Source organism: Callorhinchus milii, unplaced genomic scaffold (assembly GCF_018977255.1).
Source record: "Callorhinchus milii isolate IMCB2004 unplaced genomic scaffold, IMCB_Cmil_1.0 Scaffold11, whole genome shotgun sequence".
NCBI lineage: Eukaryota > Metazoa > Chordata > Chondrichthyes > Chimaeriformes > Callorhinchidae > Callorhinchus > Callorhinchus milii.
In genome coordinates, this window is record NW_024704752.1 from 16297728 (window position 1) to 16322896 (window position 25169).

The window sequence follows — 25169 nt, forward strand, 5'->3', positions numbered from 1 at the left end:
TTTGTGAATTAAAAAAGACTTTTAGGAATAGGACTTTGCTAAATTGGTGAAACAAAGTTTTGTGTTATTCCGAAGATTATTACATTTTCCACCAGTTCCCCTCACTGATACCTCTGCTGATGTAAGTTGTGTCCGATGGAGAAATCTCCATCAATATGAAATAGATTACCCGTAACAAATTTGGCAGTCCAAAATTACTCATGAATTCAAATTTCCACAGGTAAAATGTCATCTTTGTCACAAACTATTTTAACGATACTGCCCTTTTAACACATGCCAAGTACAGAAACAGCAGCTTTTGACATTGTATTGATTATTTCAGAGATGACATAAGGAAACTTCTTGAGCCACAATCATTAAGACATTTACTAAAAGCAAACTGTTCATGCCAAATTTTTTAAAAATGCTATAGAAGACAACATTTTATAAGATGCTTATTTCTCAGTGATGTGCAGCAGAGCTGATTGCAATTTTGTGTACAGTGAGATCCAAACCCGAGAGAGGATGTAATTTAAATTTCTTCTGTAAATTTCTAGCTAGAAACTTAGTACATTATAGATTTAACTGTCATGAAAAATAGGCAGATCGGAAATAAGAAGTACTCTTCACAACACCATGGGAATGGGTTAGCGTCTTAGCCAAATGTGACACCCCAACTCACATCTCTTTAATTTCAGTATCCAAACTGATCCCTAAAATAATGTGCCTGAGAGATTTATGAAGGGCAAACACATTGTGTGTGTGTAATGGTTTAAGTCAGGTGACTGCATTCTAGGTACATTTTAAAATATTATCCTCGCTGTATCACATAGCCCCAAATTCTCTTTGTGTCAAAAATTGTGCAGATGACCCCTTTAAACAGCCCTCACTATCAGCCTCTGTATATACAAGCTATTCTAAGTGTTAAGTACCCTCTGTGTAATATATTGTCATTACATCTAGAATGTCCTAAATATGAGAGCAGAATTCAAGTCTTCAATGAAGCTTCGAGGGGAAACAAATGTTTTTCACTTAAAAATGAAGCTCAAGCTTTTCAGAGATTTGTGGATTCCATTTGGGATCAGATTGCAGAACACTAATCGAAGGAGGAAGCAGAATATTTCATTCACTATTAGGCCTTTAACATGGGTCAGTATGACATAAAATGGGCACTCAAACCATTTCCAGAAACTAATGTATAACAGTAGCTCCTGCCAGCTGGCATATTTTGCATCCGGAATACCCTTAAGTATACATTCAAACAGCATTTATTAGGGGAATCCCTGAAATAGTGTTGTGCCACTATTTGAAATGATTTACACGTGCTCTTTCTATTCTCTCCTTAGTGAAAATTTCTGTTTTATATGGATTTTTTCAATATCCAATAAACTTCTCATCCAATTCGTCTCAATATTTTAACATTCCAATCTTAAATATTGCATGGTTTATATATTGAATTAATAAGATTGAATTGCAGCATTGTATATTGATAAACTGGGTTGGTTTATACTGAAGAATGTACGATCATGTTTCAATCGCGCAGGCAAAATTACACTAAGGACATATTTAACCGCAAAGCAGACACAGGATTCTTTGCCTTATTAAATATTTATCTATACAGTGGAATAGTGTCAGTAGCTGCTTTTTGTGCAGAATGACTGAAGGACAGAAAAGTGTGATAAGAACTTCAGGGAGCAGGAGAGCAGTCTCATCCTTCAAAGAAACGGCTCCATGTCAATTTCGAGAGCGGAGCAGGGCATAGTCAGTTCAAATCTGGTGATAACATCAGGGTGAAGAACTCCCAGCTTGCCTACACTTTGACCTTTAGCAAAGATCTCTGCACATCGACCCGGGAAGAAGGTAGAATCTATAAAAGGAAGAAACAGAACAAAAACCATCAGTGCTTCAACATCTTCTATAATCAGCAGATGGAATTCAGTTCTCTCCCACTGCCTGAAGCTGGTAACTGATAACGCCTTTAATTAAATCTTCCAGGGCTCCAAATGAAAATTTATAATTGTCTTTCACTGGTCAGAACCGAGGCGCACTTTGATGATAGTGGCCAAATTCCTTTTTTTCATAATCCAAATGTGTAACCAGTCTTTATCACGTTTTCAACATAATTAACCATCAAAGGCACAGAATACCATCACATTTTCTTCACCAAATGACTAAACAACGATTGCACTTACAAATAGCTAACAGTGTACAATAGGTCAACTCTTTCTAATTTAAATCCACAGCTTCCCGGTAGGTCCTTTCTGTGTGTTCAAAAGTTGCATTTAGATATTTTCCTTATCTCTTCCCATATTACGCCTCCTCCACATTAAGAAACAACCTTCATTCAGATGGTCAGGATCTGGTTAATTTTCTGAGTGAATTACTGTTTGACCTGGTTAGAGGCAATGTCTGGCATTATTTATAATCTATTATTCACAATGCTCACTTTCTAAAATCTTTTATTTTCAGCCACTTTTTTCCCCCCCAACTGTATGTATTTTCAGTCTCAGAACTAATCCGTGGATTTTATTTCAAATGCACTATGGCACACAGTTTGTCCATTTTGAGAGCTGCAAAGTGTACTCCTGACTTATAACTATAGCTAGACAGAAATATTTTGTCTTTTTCTTGTTAACCATTACAGCTACCAAAATGTGTCTGTCATTTTTAAAATCAAATGTAAAACAGCAGAAGTGTTTTGTGCCTTTACAGTACTTAAGAAAAGTAAATCCTTGCATTTGCTGAATACAGAAGGTTAAAGTTATCATGGCTAAGACTGTGACCAGTGCATTAGCAAAAAACGTCACCAAAATTTTGTTGGCAGAGATTCATTTGCCATAACCTATACCAACTTTGCCTATCTTAAATATCACATAAGTGAGATTTTCCGGGAGAGGGGGGGGGAAAGACAAACGAACATGATGTTTCCTACTTCCCGCCCTCCCCCAACCTGGAAAATATCTATATAATTTCTCCTGGGAAAAGAAAAAAAAGTAATAGTGTTTAAAAAAAAGTTTCAGAAACGCTTGGATATTTTTAAGTTTGTAAGGTAACTTGCAAATGTTTAAGATTTGATTTAATATTTCCTATTTGATCTTGTTGGATTTCTATTCACGTAGCATTTAAATTATACAGTATATGTATTGCAAAACCTGCTAATGCTGCTAGATCTTCTAGACTGTTCTGATAAGGGTTGTGTTTTCTTGGTTGTCTCCTGACAGGCATCTCACATAAAATAAACTCACTCTCTGCAGCATACAGTAAAAATGTTAAATGTTAATTACTCAGTACATCATTAATTTTTCATGATAAAACATATTGATTAGCCTCTTATTCTGCCCTTAAGTCATTAGCAGACTCACGCCCTGAAAAAAAATATGGTTTGAGTTTTCTTGAAGCTGGAGACAGTAACAAAATGCAAATAAAACCAGAAAATGCTGAACAACTGAACAGGAAGCAGTGATGGGTTTGGGCTCATTCAGCATTTAGTTTTCATTTGCCAAATTGGCAAACTGTCCAATTCAGATTCAACTTTAAAGTTGTTTTTCTGCAGTCCCTAAAAGAACTAATAGAAAAATGGCTTCAAAAAGAGGCTTTATTTTACAAATTGGCCAAAATATGGAAGAGCAGTTCAGTGTCCAGCTCTTCCAATCAAAGGTTTAATTTCTTGTGTGTGTGGCAGGAACGACCTCAGTTAGTGTTTGGACTGCACAGGTGTAAAGCGTTTGAGGTGGTATGTCTAATCCTTTTAACTTAAATACTGCATCCACACTCAACAAAAACATCAAAGAGTACAACTGAACAAAGACACTGCTGCTACATCCACCAATAAACCCATCACCGGAAAACACCTGTAGCTATCTCCTTGTCCAGGCCTTTGCCTGAATCACAACAGATGAACCAGGTAACTGAAGGAACAAGATGGAAAGACGGATGTTACCTTCACAAACACTGAAATGTGAGATATTTTACATTTGGTGTCCTGCATGAAGTATTAATTGACGCACACTCAGTAAATATACAAAATAATGTACTCTCGTTGAAAACTCATTTTGCTCTGTTTGACAGTGAAAAAATATTGCATCATTTCAATGTGGAACCCACATAGGAACAATAACAAATATGCAGTATATCCAGGGCCAGAGGCACATCAATTGGTTTCAGTGCACTTGGGTTATGAAGGACACAGGAAACAAAATCACCTTTGTTATTTTCTTAAAATAATAAAAATAATCCTTGCATTTGATGTAGTACCTTCCAAGTCAGGAGGATGTTCTGAAGTGCTCCACAGGGTTTAATATTATTCATAATAACTTAAGAGTGTAATATTTTGTAGGCAAGCCCAGCATCCAATTTGCACACAACATACTGCAAACAACTGTGAAGCCATTCTTGTTCCTGAATGTTCCTATCTCTTGCTACTGGTGTCTTCCGAGGATGTCAAATGAAGACAGGATTGAGTTGGCTGTGATACCCATCAAAACATACAGTCAAGGCTCAAGTACACAACTGGGCATCAAGGAGTCAACTGATGTCCATGAACCTGGAACTCTTAAAAAGTGAGTAAAACATTTTCAAGAAAGATGGGGAAAAAATTGGTGAGAAAAAAAATCCTAACCTAATTTTCTATTTAAATAGCAGAAATCTTGCAAATGTTGAAAGTGATTTGTGTCACTGGAATGTTTTTCTAACATGAGATGTACATTTAGCTGGCGTCAATTACGTAACACTTTCAAAAAACTTGTTTGTGCAGATCCTCTGTTTATGTGGATTAAAAATCACAGCACTACAATCTAGTTTTCAGTTAAGTTAACTTCTCTTTGGAAGGGAGAATGAAAGAGGGAGATAAGAAAACCTCATGAATAGTAATCAGTTATCAACATATCACAGTATATTTGAGTTTGCAGTCAAATCCAACAACTTTGACCTGCTCCCTGGTTTATTTTTACAGCAAAAGATTACAGCAGAAAAGATCAAGAGTCTTGCTTTCCCAGCATAAGCAAAAGTGCCCACATTTGTATTGTTCATTTAAAAAGATTGGGAAACACACAAAATAATCTTGTGAAACCAATGGATTAATTTAAATATGGCTATCGAGATGTGCGTGTTGGTGTGCCTGCTAATGATTTTGACATGGGATGTTTTGTCGAGCTTTAGCTTTCAATATTTACATTCCCGTATCAAATAAGAAATCACAACCTCAAACAACTTGAACTAGAGTGATACAACTACAAAGTGGAATGTACCATTTCTTGGAAAACCCCTTTTTTTTTTAACTTAAAAAAGGCTGACCCGCTGAGCGAACCCATCAGGAATTCCTCGCCACTGCCCCATCCTGACCAAAATAATCTTTAAAAATCTAGTGAGCGATTTCCAACCTTTTAATATCGTGCTACGCTGTGCCTCAAATGATCTTTGCTTATTCTCCAAAAGAAAAATCTCGACGATTCTACTCAATGAATGGTAATTCTATTATTATGCCATTACACTTCTGCACTCGACATGTAATGCACTCACTACCTCTCCTGTCCACTCCCAGGAGACTGTAACTGGACCAGACGTCTGACTCATCCACTGTCAGCTCCGTTCCACCTTTTTACTAATGCTTCTGTTCCGTATCTAAATCTTAACAGGATCACTGAATCTCCTGATGATACATTCGACTCTGAATAGCCACCTACAGCATCTCCGACCCATTTCAAAATAGTCTCAGAGAGGATCATTTTTCACATAAATCTCCAAAAAAGGCAAATGGCACTCAACAATTTCACCCCTATTTCCAATCATCTGTACACCCCCAAAGGTTTTCCCTTCAGAGGTTACAAGGGTCACAACTTAGCGGTGTTATGGGGGGAAAAAAGGTGTTTTGCATGCCAGAAGATTTGCAAAACATCGTCCGTACGTGATATTGAGATGGCGAACATTAATTGGGTAATGACACTTTGTTTCCTACAAAACATAGTGGATAATATAATACTGATTAGCGATGGACACAAAATTCTGAATATTCAGTAACGGTTAATGTTTGCACCTCTTCGTAAATGTTTCCATTTGTGTAGATAATATCATTTTAGGCACAGATTCTAGATATGAAGCCATCTCGTGTTTGTGTCCTATATGCCCCGTTCATTTTGCCTGATGGAACTGGACAAATGGATGCAGAATGTTGGATGCTGAACATTTCGGCTAAACAAAAAGATGGCAAAATAGCTTTATAAAACTTGATATTTATGAAGTGTACGATCATCATTTACAACGCTTTAACTGAAAAAACTCAATACCTTTTAGGCAGAAAACAAATGCAACTCTAGCCCCCCAAAGTGTTAAATAATTTACAGCAGATGTTCATCGATTGCCATGAACAGAGAGTAGTAACCTAACAATTCTAATGTGTTGGCTGTTAATTTAATTGAGGTCTATTTTAAGTAACTGGGAATGCCCTTCCCAAACTCATTGCTTTCAGTGATCTGTCAAGGATGCTCAAACTGAAGTTAGACAAAGGCAAGACACTCAATACCAAGCCTCAGAATGCAGAAATGCCATGATCGCAAGTTTAACCACCATAAGTATTTAAATATTTTTTTCCAATCTCGTTTAAAAAAAAAAAAATACAATCCCAGAGTGCTTCTCTTTTCTCGGGACAAATACTCGACGTTTCACCTTTATTCCAAAGTACAGGATTTAATTAAACCGTGGAGTGAATTGAAATGTTGAATTAAGAATGGAAATAAAAAGAGATGAATGCTGCAAATAAATAAATATATAAACAGCTTCCATCTTCCCAACACTGCTACAAAGCTCTATTAGAGCTCTACTTAAAATTGGAATATTTTGGGGTCTTAAAATGTCACTTCCAGATTATCTATCCAGACCACAAACTACACATTTTTCAGATTCATATTTTACTTTTTGCACGTTTAATAAATATTTTTAATACAATAACAACTGATCTGAAGGGATACTAACTGTTAAGTTTCTCTTCCTCCACCAAACACTGTTTAGTTACTTCTTGTATAAATTAAAATGAAAATATACTTGGCAACAACTTTCTACTTCAGTAACAGTACTAATAATAAAGCAGTCAGCCATGAATGTCTACACTTACAAAAGGTTCTGATGACAAGGGCACAAAACCTGCGGTGACTGTACACTAATGTTTCACCAATCGTGCTCAAGGACAGGTAATACATTGGATAGCTCTGTAATTAGCTGTTGAAAATGCACAGGTTCACTTCAGTGACCTGCAACATACAGTTGGACACTGCAAATATGATCCATCAATAAATTAGCATAGTTTATTACCGAGAAATTATGTGTGCACGTTATAGAGAATATCTTAGAGTTTGGACACTTGTTATTAAGTTGAAGGCACATTTAAGGGGTTTCGGTGCCTGTGTAAAACATAGGAGCAGAGCTCAGGTGTTTCAATCATTGAAACCCTGGGGGTATGTTATAGCCTTGAACGTAATACCAAATATTGTTTGACAAAATGTATTTGTTTTCCTTAAAAGTACTTCATAATCATGCAACTAGGAGAGGTGATCATGATAACGTGTTGCTTGATCAATGCTATAACCTGATAGGAAAAGAGGGCTTACTCAGAAATAGCACGCATACTTTTCAAATGGAATAGTTTTCCTTATTCGAACAAACATTACTCAGTCTAGAAATTGGAAAAAACTAATAAAGGTTGCCCAATCAAATTACTATTGAAATTGAATATTCTATATGTCATCAAAAGGGTGGAACAAACATTCAGATTTGGCAAATTAAACAATCAGCCTACTATTTCCTGCTTCAATTTCCATTCAAAGTCTTGCAAAGTAATACGCTGTATAATCACATTCCCAATCTTGTTCTGCTTACATTTTCAGTCAATACAAACTAGATCAACAGCACTTTATACTGAAACTACTTTTATCTGCCATTTGAGGAATTCCCTACATGGTCGTTGAGCAAGTACCTCTATGTGAGAACAACGGGAAAGGAGAAGCTAGTGACCCTGGATTTCCTGAATTATTTGTTTTCTGTTAAATTTAAAATTCTTCTTGCACTTTTTCCACATGACCACTTGTTACATTCTTATGTTTGGTTGTCTTCGGGATCTGACAGACAATATACAATCTTTTTAGATCCTTTTTGTGCTCATTAATAATGACTTTGTTTTGCTGTAATATCAGACACGTTAACTCATCTGACACTGGAGTCCATTAATGGCTATCTTTGAAGATGTATTGGTATATGTCTTAAAAATTTGGAGGCAAACTTTATTCCACTGAGTTGCATTCTATTTAACACTAAAATACTGAATTGACAGACTTGCAAATATCTAACCAAACGCCACTTTCTAAACCTAGTTACTTTGCTCAAGGCTTTAGCTGATCCCAGCTACTAACAAGACAATATCATGGACTGATTCCTGGATACCTTCCATAATTGACCTGCAGATCATATTGAGCAAAACAATTCTCTGCTGTACAATATGTTTAGCCTTATGTGGAGATGGAAGAAGAGACCAGTTAAATCAAGTATTGTTTGAAAACATGCTTTAAATAATCCTAAATAATCCTTGCATTTGATATAGCGCTTTTCACGTCGGGAGGACATCCCAAAGCGCTTCACAGAACACACTGTAAAGTGAATTGACTGTATATTTGTGGGCGAACGACGCGGCAGCGAATTGCGCACAGCAATGTCCCACAAACAGTCGTAGATTGAAAATGACCAATTTATTATTGTTTTTGGTTTTCTGGAGGGATTATTATTAGGCTCTGTGTGGAGTAAGGAAAGTTGCCCAAGGTTTCGCCCTCTGCCGGGAATTGAACTCAGGTCTCTCGCTTGCAAAGCAAGTGCTCTAAACACTGAGCTACAGTACTCCACGATTTGTAGATTTACTCTTATTCTATGTATGTATGTGTGTGTTTGATGTGATATATCTGTGTGTGTGTGATGTGATATATCGGTGTGTGTGTGGGGGGGGGGGGGGGTGAATTGCTTTAAGAAATCCTCCTGAAATGAAAAGCGCTACATAAATTCAAATTGTTGTTATTCATAAAAAAAGGTACTTTAGACTCGTAAAGTTTTAAAAAATTTTCTCCAAAGTACAACTATCCTATTATATTAAAACATTAGGCAGCACACATCAAGATGCTAAGCACACTAGTTGCTAAGGGAAAAAGAAATCTCTCTTGAGATTACATTCTGCATATGACCTGCTTCTTTCAGGCTCCTAACGCATTAACAGCAAACCTAATTTGCTCCTGAACAGATTGATTTCCAGTTAAAGATGAAATATACTGACATATAACAGAAAGTTTTTGGAAGTGGTTAAGGTCAGAAGGCCAAAACAAACACTTGCAAACAGTTACACAATTTTCAGAAAAGAATATGGGGTTTAAAAACATTTCTCTATTACCATATTATTCTGTTCATTGTGTTATAAAATAATTAGGTTCGAATTAGACCACATTATTCAGGAATGTACTGCAATCTCTAAATCATAGGAAAAATCACATGATTGAAAAATGCCATCCTGCACTTAAGGAGTTAACTTACAGAGTACCTTATCACCGGGTACAGTGAATATGGATTTGCTTGAGATATTCCAAAATTATACGCACAAATTCCCGGAAATAAGAATACAGGCTTTGGCGAGAGATATATCAAAACACAATGGAACTGCAATAGACCATGTCCCCATTATCCAGTTTAATAGGAAAAGTAAATAATTAGTCAACTCCCAGGCCTGGCTCTCAAGTCAACCTACTCCCTTGGCTTCCAATCCACAAGCTTCCTGCTTGATGTGTTAATCAAAACACTAATGATCTCTGTGTGGAAGTTGATACCTCTTCATATTTGTCAGGCTGATGGGGATCTTGAGCACCAACCATCATGTGATCCCCATGTTGCAATGGCTTACAATGATCTTTTATTGAATTACACATGAACATAACATGGAGGTTAATTGGCTGTTGAGCTCACAAACCACCAGACTTATGCACAACAATATTTTATACTGTGCTATTAATCTCCCTTGAGTGTTGAATTTTGAGGCCTAAATTCAAGTAGTAAAGTACTTTCACATAGAGTTTGCCTAGACTGTTACAGAATGGTTCCATTCACCCCCAACTAGTCTGCCAGTGTTTGTGCTCCACACGAGTCTCCACCTTCCTTATCCCCTTCTCAGATTTAGCTCCATTCGCTATATTCCCTCATGTATACTTAACGCACGAGGCATTACAGATATCATTAAATAGCACCGGGACAGAATGGTCGATGGGAAGCCACACGCAATATTGTATACTTTTCCTCCTCCTCCCATTTTCAAAACACATCTCCATTTTTCTGCATAAATCTGGTTATTTTTATATGAACACGACTGAGTTACAGCTGAAGTTCGGTTGTAAATGTTTTTAAGAGTCGCGATTTTCTTGCTATGCGGATATCTATTTTAATAAGCAATTTCATTGCAATTTGGCATATCATCATTTTTTTTTTAAAAAATAGTCGCTGTTGACAATTTCAATGATGCCCCGCGGGTGGGGGCGGTCCACAATATTAAGGCAGATAATCGAGAGTGTAATGTAATATGAAGTGATCCCGAATAACAGCCTAACAATGGACTTCTTCTTAACTGTTGTGGAACAGCAAACATTCCAAGCATTGAATAAAACCAGGCAACATGCAGTACGCGGCCTCACCTTCTGCTGCCTGAATATAGTATCCGTTCTTTTTCCCTGGTTTCACTTCAAGAAGCTGCATTATACGGTCCAACAGGCCATGGATCACCTCAAAGCCAGGATTCTTGTTGTAGTACACAGCACAGAGGCGTCTGCTGTTCCTCACACCAACATCTATTTCAATAAATTAAAAGTTTTAAGCGCCTGCATAATTGGTTTTCCCTTAATAGTAATTTGAACGTTTTTTTTAAAAAAAGGAGATGCGTGTACTTGTCCCCTTCGTCAGAAAGAACACAGGAGGCAACTATCATCTACATTAGAGTAAGGTATGCATTACAGTTACAGCAAATGTTTGAGGTAACTCTAAATGTGCTCCGAGGCAAGTTCTTGCTGAAGCTCAGGAAACTGTCAAGAAAGCAATGCAAACAGCTTGGATCATTTAAGATTGAAAAGAGTTACGATGGAAATGCAGGAGAGACTGGCATCATGGAACGAGAGGGAGTTCAGCGAATTAAATCGCACATCACAGAGCTACACAAAAAAAACCTCAAAGAACAAAGAAGCAGAGAGACATGCATTCTTGGGGGGGGCTTCGGAAAGAGGATAGAGGTCTAGAAGTTCAGTGCCAGGGAGAAATCAGTAAGAAAACAACATAATTTACTTGTAATGGGGGGGAGGGGGAAAAAAACAAAGAAGCAAATTTAATAATATTCACCATTAGTACCAACTCAAACAACAACTGTGTTTAATAATTGTTTTGGATGCCAATTATTGTGTAAATTCCCTAGTTTGGAGAAAAAAATGAAACAGAATTCAAGTTTTTAAAATAATGAGTAGAATGGAGAAAGGCTGGCTCGAATAAATCAAAACATATGATTATCAGCCGGAAAACAAACGAAGCACATTTTAGCTTTAACTTTAAGCTCTCCAAGACACGACCTGTGTGAAGGTTGCTATATAAACACAAGTTGTTGTGAACTTGTTCATATAACAACTCACCAAACAGACTGCTGCTAAGTCCAGTCAAAACTGACTCAATTAAAAGGAAGGAAATCACTCGATTCCTGACTCAGGAATTAAGAAGAGAGCAACGAGCAACTTGTAGTAGATTCAGATGAAAGTAGACAAATCAGGTTAGGAAACAGGACCAAGATGACAGAGGCTATTGGATAATCTGGTGATCCTTTTCACTTTCAAATTTGTTAGTGTTTCATTCTACTATATTTATGCTTCTTTTATATGTATTCTATCATAGAAAAAAATAGACACGTGTGTGTGTGTGTGTGAACTCAACACCGCAGTAAACAGGGAATCCTTCCTCACGCCCAAAATGTAACTGGCAAAAGAAAGTTGAAATCCAGACTAACTCTATTATAGCACTAAGCAGCAGAATTTCCTGCACACAGTGACATTAATTCTGCTGGATACACAGAAAGTGACGTCAGTGGTACCTGGCAAACTGCAGGCAGGTCATTTTTTTAGCATGGAAGCTGCACTTCCACTAATCGTGGGTCCATCGAGATGCAACCCTGTGTGAATGGCGCTATATAAATGCAAGTCGTTGCTGTTGTCCACAGGGAAAACTGAATCCGTGCTCTTGTAGGATTTAATAAGATTGCCCTATACTTTATGATGGGTATAATCTGTCTCTGCTTCTTGAACAACTATTTTTGCACTTAACAAAAGCACTACAATTTGAGAACAAAATGAATCCTATGGTCACAGAATGAGCACCAGATAAAATACTGATCTTATACCCTTGTAGTTTCAAGCAATTAAATCAAAATATTATTGCAATATCAGGAAAGAATTTTTTGTGGCTTAAAATAGCAAATCATATTTACTTAAGATGTTTAAGGAGATCTGTGGCTGCACAATTAACTGAATATGTACCACACAAGTATGTTGTTCTATTTCTGACCTCTGACAGGATATGAGGCAACCTATGAATTTGCTATTTATTCAGCACTATCCAATATGAAAGATAAAGAAGACAATCTAGGTTTCTCATGCTTAGTATCGAATTTATTACATTCATCTTCACTGCAGCTATTCAAGAGAGTGATATTGATAACTAACTCAGGTTTTAAAAAGAAACATTTTAAACATACTTACCGATAACCAAATGATTTTTTTAAGCAAATATAAACGCTTTTGATAAAAATGATACATTTACAGAAGATGCAGGATTCAATATTCACAAGTTGTACTTCATTGATATGTATAGTAAAATGCAAAGTTATCTGACTACATATGCGCTCTTATTTTTGATAGATCAAGCTACTTTTGATTTTCATGTTAGTGCATAATAAATACAATGCAACATGTTTAAATTATAACAGGCAAGTAAATGTAACAAAATATTCCCAGTCAATACCTTTAGAGGAATCTTTCAATACCACATCTGAGATTTCGAACAACTTAAGTGGCAGTGGCATCTTCCTATTGGCTGCAATTGTCTTCAGCAGACCAGACAGAAGTGTAGTGCGAGCGACCTAGAAGAGTCACGTAGAAACTATTAAGCATTATTAAACAACTATTAAAATAGTGTATTCATAAAAGGATGTGGGAAAAGGGCAGTGGAGTATGTATAAATTAATAGTTTTTTCACAAAACCCAGCAAAGGTGTATGCTGTGCAGTAACATTTTAGGATTCTATCATCAGCATGACTGGATTTCGTCCTTGGTCTGAAATATGGACTGGTTGAAGAACCATCACCAGTGATAGCAGAGTTTTCATGATTGCCCGCTAAAATAAATGCCTTGTGCAATTATCTTTATTGAGCAGCATCAGCAAATATTAGAGGATAGACTTTATGTGGGATATAAAAAAAATTCCCATCTGGAAGATAACTTTAGTTTGGGCATATAAGGCAATACCAAGGCTGTTGCTAAGGCTAATATTTATCTTCAATAGTATTATGAACATTTTGATCCCTTTTCTAATATCTGAGTCAAAACATTACCAGTGCAATATTCATAAGTCACAGATATTGTATACTGGAATCATCTGAAGGCTTTTTAACGTGCAAACATTCATTCTGACCGATTATTAATCACACTGCATGTCACTCTGTACGCCTGTATTTTCGTGACATTTGTTTTTTTTGGAGCATTTGAAATTGTGACGTTCCTGGAGAACTGAATTCTCGGCAGCACTGAATGAAGGAAGTTTACAAAATGAGGCAGTGATGCCACCGTGTGGCCCTTCTAAGAACTCCAGGTGGGAAAACCTCCAGAGCAATTCACTGTGAGGCTTTATTTAAAACTTAAAACACCTTTTGGATCTTCTGGCAAGCCGTTAAAACATGACAGCGCAGACTCAAAAATCAAGGCAGGTGGGCGCTTTAAAAATAAACAGTTCACTGGAAATCTATCGTCTGGTAATAAAGCAGGTTAATAAATCAATAAGAAACTTTTTTAAAAAAAATAATTGTACACAAGTATTTCTTCAAAAAGCTGGAAGAAGATATGGACTTAAAACTTTTCAACAAATTTAATTGATTTCCACACATACCTGGAATTCGGCTGTTTTGGGGTTGGCAATATGTACTGCCCTCGTTACCGCTATATCTTTGCAGAGTCGGTCTGCGATATCTTCGCGAGAACACTGAAGTAACAAAGACAATAATATGTATACTCACCGCATAATGGCTAAACAGAAGGCACAGCGTAAAATCACTTCACACAAAAATAAACTATTTTGCCTTCTGGGATCCAAATTTTAGCTCAGAGTTGTCAAACGGGATATTTTCTCAAATGTAGCAAAAACACCACGTTCAGATTTCAAAGAAAATTTCCTTGAATTCAGTAGTAAATTCAACAATGTAATTTCAAAGCAAACAAAATTACACATTAATTACAATGCCACTCATTTTTAGAGAAAGATTTCTACTATAATTTTTTATTACTGACATTTTAAAAAAGTTCCAAAATATTTCATTTGAACTGGATCTATAGGATTCCTGTCCCAAAATTACGTTAGGCCACTCGACGTAAAGAACAATTTAACTTAGAAAAAAAACGATCACCACATAGAATTCCTGCCACCAATATTAACATTTAACTAATTTCCTAACAAGTTAGCATATAAATCACTGGTACATCTTCCTGTTGAACGCTTTCTTTTAACTCACTGAATAAAATTACAATTCTATGAATTCAATGTTTTTATTTTAAAAGTGAAGTGGATTTCATTTGTATTATTACCATTTCCCAGGGACTTACCAGGGCAAAAGTCAATGCCTCAGTGAATCCACCAGCAGCCATGTCTTGCCTCAGCAACTCGGAGAGCTTGTTTATTGGAAGCTAAGAGTGAAAGTGGCATTTGTTAACAGACCAAAGAGAAAGAGAGAGCGAGAAATAGAGACTCAACAGCACCAACATCTATTCAGGTTAGCATTTCACCTTAAATAATGTGCTTTTGTCAACAAGGATCATGACACTTACCTTCTTAACATGTACATTAAAGTTTACGAGCACAACCTGTAATTAATTTGCACCAGTTTAGCAGCAGCGTAAGCAACAACCAAGATGCTATTCTCTGACCTGATCGGCAATAGTATAGGTTTTTGGAATGGTCATCTGGATGTTATTGTAACCATAGGCTATTGCTGCATCTTCTACAATATCACACGCATGGATGACATCTGCTCTTGTGGGAGGGATTTCAATTTCTATTTGTGTTCCATTCCCTATCACCTTGGACTTCAAGTACATCCGAGTCAACAACTTAGCGACAGATTCAGGTGTTTCGCTGAAAGTGAAATCAAAATGTAATTGTAAACAACCTAGGCATTCTTAAAACCCAAAACATTTAAACAATAATAATCTTTCAAAGACTTACTTTATTCCTACTTGTTTATTAATCAAATCTGTATTCATTATTTCCTTTCTGTAAGCCATCTCCTACAAGAGAAAACAAAACAAGTACTATTAAAACAAAACAAATGTTATTGCAAACCATCAACAAAGCAATTTTAAACACTGAGTGATTTCTAATACAAGCAAACATATATTTCAGTGACCATTACACGTACAAAGTAAACTATTTTAAAGTTGAGGTTTCAATAAAAAAAATCAGAGACGTCAACCATAAGAAAAGCCTGAATCTTCTTGAAATGCTGCATCCGACCCAGTCCTGTCACACAATCTAGACTCAGGTTAAGGACTATGTGGTGGGGTTCTCCTGCTGACAGCTTCCAGGATCACTATATCACTCTACTAATATGCCCTTGTGTATACCACATACTGAATCAGATTACAGCACACTGAAGAATCAGTGTAATTGTAACTATCTGGGCTCAATTCATATTTTAATACACAGTTTTATACTGTGCTTTCTACAATGACTTGCCATGAAAAATACAGTATATAAACAGAGTTGAGCAGCATAATTCAAAAGGGCTGGAGTTGGCTGCTGTGAACCCCATGAGGAGGTGGTTTTTGAAGCACACTGATTGCACTGTCAGAGTACGAACACAATATTTTGTTTAATATTCTTCATACAGAGCTATCCCAATAGGCTTAAATAAGGAAATCTATTGCCATTAACCTTAAGTTAAACCCTCTTTGGCAGAAAACTACTTCCAGCAACATATATATTAAATATGTGAACTCAATGTTTTAACTTCTCTCTTTTTGATTTGAACTAATTAATTGTTGTACTGCTGAAACATTATCCTATTACCGAATGTTTCTGTCAATTTATTGTGCTTTTCCTTGACGCCATGAGGAACTTTGAGTAGAGAAATGGGGGAGCCTAAGTTCTCCCATTATCTGTAACTGGTGACAAAAGATAATTATGACCAAGGCTATTTCTAAGGCATAGATTGGTTGTGAAACTGTCCATTAATAGATATATAATACACTAGTCGCTCAATGAAAGGCGATATGTGAACATTGGTACTTACTGGATAGATGATTGTTTCCTCGTTGGGATAAATAATTTGAGCTGCCTCAACACTGCAAGACAGATTCACCAATAATTAGTGGCATTTGGCAATTTCAGGTATAATGTTAATGGTTTTAATTGTATTTGAAATGTAAAATTCCACCGGCATAACCAATTTATATATACTTGTAACACTGAAAGTAAAACAATGTCAACTCTTCATCAATCAGAAGAAAATGTGTGCAATTTTCTTGCTGATGAACAAAATGTCAGATGGAAATTATAATCATATTCTAACAAAAATAATAGAAATAATGGGTACGAAAGTGTTTCTCATCTTTTATATTAATCACATTTACCTGCCAGATGTTTAACATCATCGTCAGAAACATAAGCTCTTATTCTGAAAGAGCATTAATAGAAGCAATAAAGGGAGATTTTACAGAATTGAAGTTACCAAGAACATAAGCCTGCAACTCTAAGTCTTTTAGTAAAGTGATATCAAAATATTTTTGGAAGTACTTACGTAAACGGTTTCTCACAATATTCACTGAACATTGTGACAATTGTGTCAAGGACTACTTTTGCCTGTCGCAAGAAACAAAGCACTTCATTTAATTCAGTTTGACAAAAACACTAATGAAATCAAATATAATACAAACACATGTCTGAAAGTTCATAAAGCTGTAAAAACATTGCTGCACTTACTTTAGTACGATCAGTTGCAGTACATTCAATGAAAACATTCTGAGTGTTCAGTGTTATTTTACTGTGGTCTCCTAGCATAATCAAAGGCATTAAAAAAGGTCAATATATCCTTATCCCAGTTACTATAAATACACAGTGGAGACGATATAAAAATACTGCGTTATCCCAGTTAAAACAGTCTGCTGAACATCTAGTCGTTCTACTTCTGGTGCCAACATTCGCTTTCTTACTTTCCTTTCCAATTAGGAAAATATTTTTAACAAGAATTTATTTTCATCAGAACTTAAATGCTACGATGATACAGCTATTATTATTATTATATAACTATTAGATTGATTGAGTGTGATAGATTGAATAATCTATGGAATAGTAGAATGTGGATTTTTTTATCTCCATAGTTCATCAAGTCGATACTTTTCTGCTTTCCGTAGGGTATTCATGAATTAAACATCCATTAATTAGTCTATAATGCAATTTGCCATATCTAATGGGAAATAGCACCCTCAAAACCACAGCAGTAGATAGTACTGTATGTTATACTCACCATTTATGATAGGGGGCATAGAGAGAACCACACCATTGCTGTCATAGATAACTGGGTAAACTGGCTTGTCTTCAATAATATGCAAGTAATGTCGAAGTTGACTATCAGTCTGAAAAGAAACCGAATTAATAGAGTTTCAAGATTATAATTTGGTGGGAATAAACAAATGTTAAATAAACAAATGAATTGTGAAAGCAAAATCCAATGTTACATTTGTGACAGGTTTATAATTCAGAGAGAATATTTAGGATAAAACAAATCCCTACCTTGTATAGATCCATAAGTTCTAGAGCAGTGTATTCCTTCGACTGATTTAATGGTTTGAATTTAATCTCAGAGGGTGGTTTTGCTGTATATGTAAAGGGTCCAGATATGGTGTCCAAATCATGGGTACCAATAGCAACCAGAGTTCGTTTCCTACAAACGAATTATGTACATTCATGATTTTCTTCAATTGTATGTTCAACAAAACCATTGAGAAATTAACTCAGTATTTGAGAGAAAAGTGCACAATATAAGGGTTGCCCTAACTCTTTAATTACTTAAAATGCGTGGTGTGAATGCAATGTTTCATGATGGGGTACAACAAAAAGTTCTTTAGCAACCTGCAAGTTCTTTATTACTTCCAAACTGCCCATCGATGGAGAAACTGTTCCAAAGGCATTTCCAGAGGGTGGATGAGAAATTTTAAAAGCAAATCTTAGTCTTGGTTTCCATGTTGACACGACAAAAGGTTGTTACAACAAGCAAATTAAATCTTCAAAATGCTTGTGGTTTTGCTTCTGTCCAATTCATACGGCAGTGGCCATAAAATAAAGATGATCTTACCTGCAGATGTTTTGATGCAGCTTTTCTTGCAGCTCAATGAAACTGTCATAGCGATCCTTAGTAAACTTGATATTACGCAGAACGGCTGCTACTGCATGCGGACGCACCTGTGCAGTCTATGAAGCAAAGAGAAACATTGTGAAACACGCAAACTGGTCTATTATATTGTGGATGGTATGTTGGGGGTGGGGGGAGGTGAACAAAGGGGAGAGATTCACCTCCATCAATTCGGTTTATCAAAGAAAAATTACGTCATCTGTTTCAGTTCTTTTAGCTTCTGAGAGAGGGCACGAACACTGCCTCCAAGATTTGACAGAACCATGAGTGGGTGATGTTATCAAACAAATGTTACTGTGCTGAAATGCATTTACTAAATGCAATCAGCCCCTTAAAATATCAAATGACCGTGTATTGTAGACACAGTTAGAGAGAAAACTATTTTCTAAATACAGAATCCCTTTTCTTACCTCTTCTGTTATTATCAGTTTCTGCATCTCCCCATTCAGTGGTCCCACTCTTGTGTATTTTGGGGCTTCAATTCTGCATGTGAACATGAGAAACACCATGAACAACACTACACAATCAAGAGCAACGGTTATTGTAACATATCAATAATTTCAGCAACAGGTTATGTAATTGAAAGCTATTGAGTCCAAACGCCTCCAATATTGCCACCAATTGTGTGCAGGATAGACTTTCCACTGCTAGATGTCACAAACGCACTTTTAAATAAATGATCATATCATTATTTTGAATAAAGGAATCAAATCATACAGATTTCAGAACTCTATCTACTCTGCTGCTCTGTATTATTACGTCCTATCTCCATTGGAGACCTAAGAGCATAATTAATTGACTCATATCTCTCTATCATTCCTATTGAGGCAGGTTAGCTCATGAGAAGAAATAAAACATTTCCTTAAAAGGTTATTAGGTCTCCTGCGTTTTGTGAAGAAACACCTGCAAAAAATTTACAGAAGAAGTTTACAGATTTGGAGATCACAATGTTTCTTTTTTTACAATGGCACTAAATAGAAATACAAAATAACCAATAAATAACCCGACAACATAAATATATTGAATACCAAAATATTAAACATCTATTTTTGTTTTAAAACTTTAAAAAAAAAGTGAGCTTACCTCTCCTTAAAGACCTGCAGTCCACGTACCAGTCCTTCCAGGCATAAGAGATCATAGCGATTAGCAGGAACATCAATCTTATACAAGACTATATCAGATGCTCCGTCTGCTTTTCCATCTCCCTGCTCTCTGCTTATGATGTCCTTTTCAGTTGTCTGCCAAAACAGGACCAATATTTCACCATCAATTTCTAATTTCGATTTCAAGTTCTTTTTTAAAGAAACCTTTTTTGGTTACAAATCTGTAGGTTTAGACGAAGAATTTCTTCACTAAATGTTTCCCGTTATGCGAACACAGATAATTGCTACCCCATGGCATAGCACATTGAACACCTGAAATCCAACACAATGAGATACTAAAGCACCTCATCATCGTCATATCTTAGCAATAACATTCTCTTTGATGACTTACTACACTGATGTATATCCAACAATAAACGCGGTATCTACGCAGTTAAATTAAACGTGCCTTTTAAGGTTAACGGCCATTACATTTTTAAACGGAAAACGCAATCTTTGGGCAAAACAGATTTCGCGTGATATTGGAAAGAACTTTTAGCGCCTTGCAATATTTATGCAACCATAATAATGTGGAACCTTACCACTTCATCAAGCTCCAGACCGAACTCAAAGCAGAGTTCATCAAATTCTTCATCAGCTGTAGGGATAACAAAACACATCAGCTGTTGAGACGCTCTTATAGAAACTATATCTCTACGTAAAGCAATTTTCATGAAGTGTCCCTATACAATCTCCATTGGGCATTTGTTAAAATTCTTCTAAATCACTCATAATGCTCCTTATAATGATCTGACATTTATGCCTCCTCTCGCCATGTTCCATCACCAGCAGATATAATAATGTTTTGCTATTTACCCTCTCAATTCTTATCACTTTTGTTAAGTCTTCTCTTAACCATTCCCTGTTCCATTGTGAAAATCCATTTTTTTTTTTTTAAAAAATCCTCACGATTACATCCTCCACTCACTCCCGCAAGTGGTTCAGTTAACAGCAATCTTGCCTCCGCGTCAGAAGGTTCGCTCCCCACGTCAAGACTTTGAAATGACAGTCCAGGCTGACACACCAGTACAGTGCTGAGGGGAGCACTGAATGGCCGGAGGTGCGTTGTCAGATGAGGCATTAAACCGAAGTCCGGGCCGGCAGAGATGTTTCAATGCCATCATAAGACACGATATCAAATGCAACCCTCACTTGCTAATAACCTTATGCTGCATCCACCATAATTCTGATACCGTTATGGTAATTAATACATCTCAATCCAAGAAAATGAATACCATACGTTTCTCTCGCCTGATCGTTCGAAAATACTAGATTCCCATTTCTATCTTTAATCGTGTATAACGCTTGCATTTAACATAGTGGATTTCATGTTCATAGTGGAGTCCTGTAGCTCAGCGGTTAGAGCACTCGCCTTGCAAGCGAGAAACCTGGGTTCGAAACCTTGGGCGAGTTTCCTTACTCCACACAGAGCCTAATAATAATCCCTCATGAAATAAACAATAATAATTTGGTCACTTCAAACCACAACTGCCTGTGGGACACCGCTGTGCGCAATTGGCTGCCGCGTTCCGCTCACAAATATACAGTCAATTCACTTTACAGTATATTCTGTGAAGCGCTTTGAGACGTCTAGAAATCGTGAAAAGCACTATATCAAATGCAAGGATTATTATTATGTTAGGAAGGCGTCTCAACGTTGTGAACAGGATCGACAATAAAGTGAGTGACTATATATCAGGTCAATGAGGAATCGCTTGTTATGGTTTAGAAACGAAACTACTGTCACGTGTGAAACCGAACGCAATCATCAACTGGATTTTTTTTTAAAAAAAGCCACTTCATCCCGTTTGATGAAAGGTTCTCAAGTCCTGTCATCTCCCTGACGTTAGCAAATCCACTACAAGCTCAATAACTTGGGAATAGGCAGCACAGCAATACATAGTGCGCAGAGCGGGGGGGGGGGAGGGAGGGAGGGAGGAAGAGAGAGAGAGAGATAGTGTACTGTATGATGCAATAAGCACCATCTCTGCCCTCTGAGGAGCCCACAGGTCATCAGGGACAGGACACAGGAACAGCGAAATAAACACGGGATGAATCCCACCCCTCATGCCCCCCAGCCTCACCCCCCCCCCACACCAGCCTCACCCCCCCCACCCCAGCCTCACCCCCTCCCACCCCAGCCTCACCCCCTCCCACCCCAGCCTCACCCCCCCCCACCCAGCCTCACCCCCCCCACCCCAGCCTCACCTCCCCCCAGCCTCACCCCCCACCCCAGCCTCACCCCCCCACCCCAGCCTCACCCCCCCACCCCAGCCTCAACCCCCCCCTCCACAGCCTCCCTCCCTCCCCCACCCTCACCCCCCCCACCCCAGCCTCACCCCCCCACCCTCACCCCCACCCCAGCCTCACCCCCTCCCTCCACAGCCTCCCTCCCTCCCCCAGCTTCACACCCCCACACCCCCCAGCCTCACTACCCCCCCCAGCCTCAACCCCTCCCTCCTCCCCCACATCCCAGCCTCACCCCCTCGCCCCCAGCCTCACACCCCCCCCCACCCCCGGCCGGGAGGGGCTGGGGAGGGGGCAGTGGGGGGGGCAGTCGGGGGGCAGTGGGGGGGGGGCAGGGGGGGGCAGTGGGGGGGGGCAGTGGGGGGGAGGGGGCAGTGGGGGGGGGGCAGTGGGGGGGGGGGGGCAGTGGGGGGGGGCAGTGGGGGGGCAGTGGGGGGGAGGGGGCAGTGGGGGAGGGGGCAGTGGGGGGGAGGGGGCAGTGGGGGGAGGGGGCAGTGTGGGGAGGGGGCAGTGGGGGGGAGGGGCAGTGTGGGGGCAGTGGGGGGGCAGTGGGGGGAGGGGGCAGTGGGGGGGCAGTGGGGGCGGAGGGGGCAGTGTGGGGAGGGGGCAGTGGGGGGGAGGGGGCAGTGTGGGGGGAGGGGGCAGTGTGGGGAGGGGGCAGTGGGGGGGGCAGTGGGGGGGGCAGTGGGGGGAGGGGGCAGTGGGGGGGGCAGTGGGGGCGGAGGGGGCAGTGTGGGGAGGGGCAGTGGGGGGGGAGGGGGCAGTGGGGGGGAGTCGGCAGCTCAGACACTGTTACACCTTCAGGAGCCGCCAAACCGACACATTGTTGCCGATTTGTGTCACTAACGGAGGAGAAAGCCGCGCCTTCCGGGAACTGAGGCAGATTTATGAATGAGTGAGTGAGTGAGTGGATGAGTGAGTGAGTGAGTGGATGAGTGAGTGAGTGGATGAGTGAGTGAGTGGATGAGTGAGTGAGTGAGTGAGTGAGTGAGCGGATGAGTGAGTGGATGAGTGAGTGAGTGAGCGAGTGGATGAGTGAGTGAGTGAGTGGATGAGGGAGTGAGTGAGTGAGTGGATGAGTGAGTGAGCGGATGGGTGAGTGAGCGAGTGGATGAAGGAGGGAGTGAGTGAGTGAGTGAGTGAGCGAGTGGATGAGGGAGGGAGTGACTGAGTGAGTGGATGAGTGACTGAGTGAGTGACTGAGCGAGCGGATGAGGGAGTGACTGAGTGAGTGGATGAGTGAGTGACTGAGTGAGTGGATGAGTGAGTGACTGAGCGAGCGGATGAGTGAGTGAGCGAGTGAGTGAGTGACTCACTGTGGCTGCGGCCCAGAGCCTGGAATAACAACTCCCGTCTCACACTGACAGTCGGCATTGCTCAGACCAGAGGGGGAGAGACCCCGCGCACAGCCCCCCCCCCCCCCCCCCCCCCCCCCACAGCTGTCCTGGCGGCTCCTGACTGCTTCGGGTTTTTTTCCCCCAAAACTCGTGTATATATATATTATTTTTTAAAAAAATATGCACTTTGCGCAGCGCCTTCTCTGCCCCAGAATTTTTTTTTAGATATATTTATATATGTGGCGATCATAATGTGATTTTTTTGGCCATCCATTCGGGCTCATTGAAGGGCTACTACACGGGAAAAGGATACACTTGAGAAATGTTGCTTCACATCAAGACCCCACACCCCCCCCACACACACACACACTCACACACACATTACTGCCCACGTGGCTCCTGTGTGGCTCTGACTTCAGGAAGTACAGTCAGGGCCACCGCCCAGAGATCATATTAGCAATAATAATAATAATTTTATAATAATCCTCGCATTTGTAATCCTCCTCCCCAGTGGAGTCCTGTAGCTCAGTGGTTAGAGTACTCGCTTTGCAAGTGAGAGACCTGAGTTCAATTCCAGGCAGAGGGCGAAACCTCGGGCAAGTTTCCTTACTCCACACAGAGCCTAATAATAATCCTCCAAAACAAAAACAATAATAAATTGGTCATTTTCAATCTACGACTGTTTGTGGGACATTGCTGTGCACAATTGGCTGCCGCGTTCGCCCACAAATATACAGTCAATTCACTTTACAGTGTGTTCTGTGAAGCGCTTTGGGACGTCCTCCCGACGTGAAAAGCGCTATATCAAATGCAAGGATTATTATTATTATTATTTGATAGAGCGCTTTTCACGTCTCCGAGACGTCCCGAAGCGCTTCACAGAACACACTGTCAAGTGGATTGACGGTGCATTTGGGGGCGAACGCGGCGGCCAATGGCGCACAGCAATGTCCCACAAACAGTCGTGGATTGAAAATGGCCGATTTATTATTGTTTTTGGTTTTGGAGGGATTATTATTAGGCTCTGTGTGGAGTAAGGAAACTTGCCCAAGGTTTCGCCCTCTGCCTGGAAATGAACTCGGGTCTCTCGCAAAGCGAGTGCTCTAACCACTGAGCTACAGGACGCACAGACAGATGGCGAAACCACCCCCCCCACCAAAATCCCTTCACGTTAATCATAGTATTATTGACAATATTATAATTCATATCCTAATAATATTCCCTCTCCCGCTGGCTCAGGGTCAGACTCCGCCCCGTCAAGCGCTCCCAGATTCCCCCCCCACCCCAACCCCCGCGTGAAGGGCGCTTATGTAAATGCAAGTTGTTGTCGCATCGACGGTAAAGGAATCCATTCCCAGCTCAGCGGGCAGCGCGTTCGCATCTCGAGTCGGAAGGTCGCGCGTTCGGGCTCCACGTTAGGACTTTTTGGAGCGCAGAGTGTAAGGCCGAGCGCTGTGTTGTCGGAAGACGCCATCCTTCAGCTGACTCAAACTTTGTCTGTTCAGGTGGATCCCACGGCACTATTCGAAAAGAGAAGGCGGTTTCTCCCTGGCTCACAATGCCCCAGAGAGAGAGAAAAAAATGGTCGTTCGTGGCACGATTGTTTGTGGAACGTTTCTGTGCATAATTGGCTACTGCATTCACCTTTAAACGCACAGTACCTACACTTTGCAGAAAACTTTGAAGCTCGGGATGCTTTACGTGCTGAGGTGCTAGATCTAAAAAAACTAAAGCCTTCACCATCAGGAAAATGAT

General features: G+C 39.5%; 1 protein-coding gene across 1 annotated transcript; it reads right to left on the reverse strand.

Moving 5' to 3' along the window:
• Positions 1-1575: 1575 nt before the first annotated feature.
• Positions 1576-23484, reverse strand: farsb (phenylalanyl-tRNA synthetase subunit beta). Its single transcript, NM_001292599.1, is given in 17 exon segments — positions 1576-1846; positions 10680-10832; positions 13036-13153; positions 14176-14268; positions 14886-14966; positions 15207-15414; positions 15505-15566; positions 16571-16622; positions 17078-17139; positions 17260-17330; positions 17804-17912; positions 18070-18220; positions 18632-18747; positions 19099-19171; positions 19772-19926; positions 20373-20428; positions 23394-23484. Coding segments are annotated over 17 exon segments (1770 nt in total). The 5' UTR covers positions 23452-23484; the 3' UTR covers positions 1576-1694.
• Positions 23485-25169: the final 1685 nt, after the last annotated feature.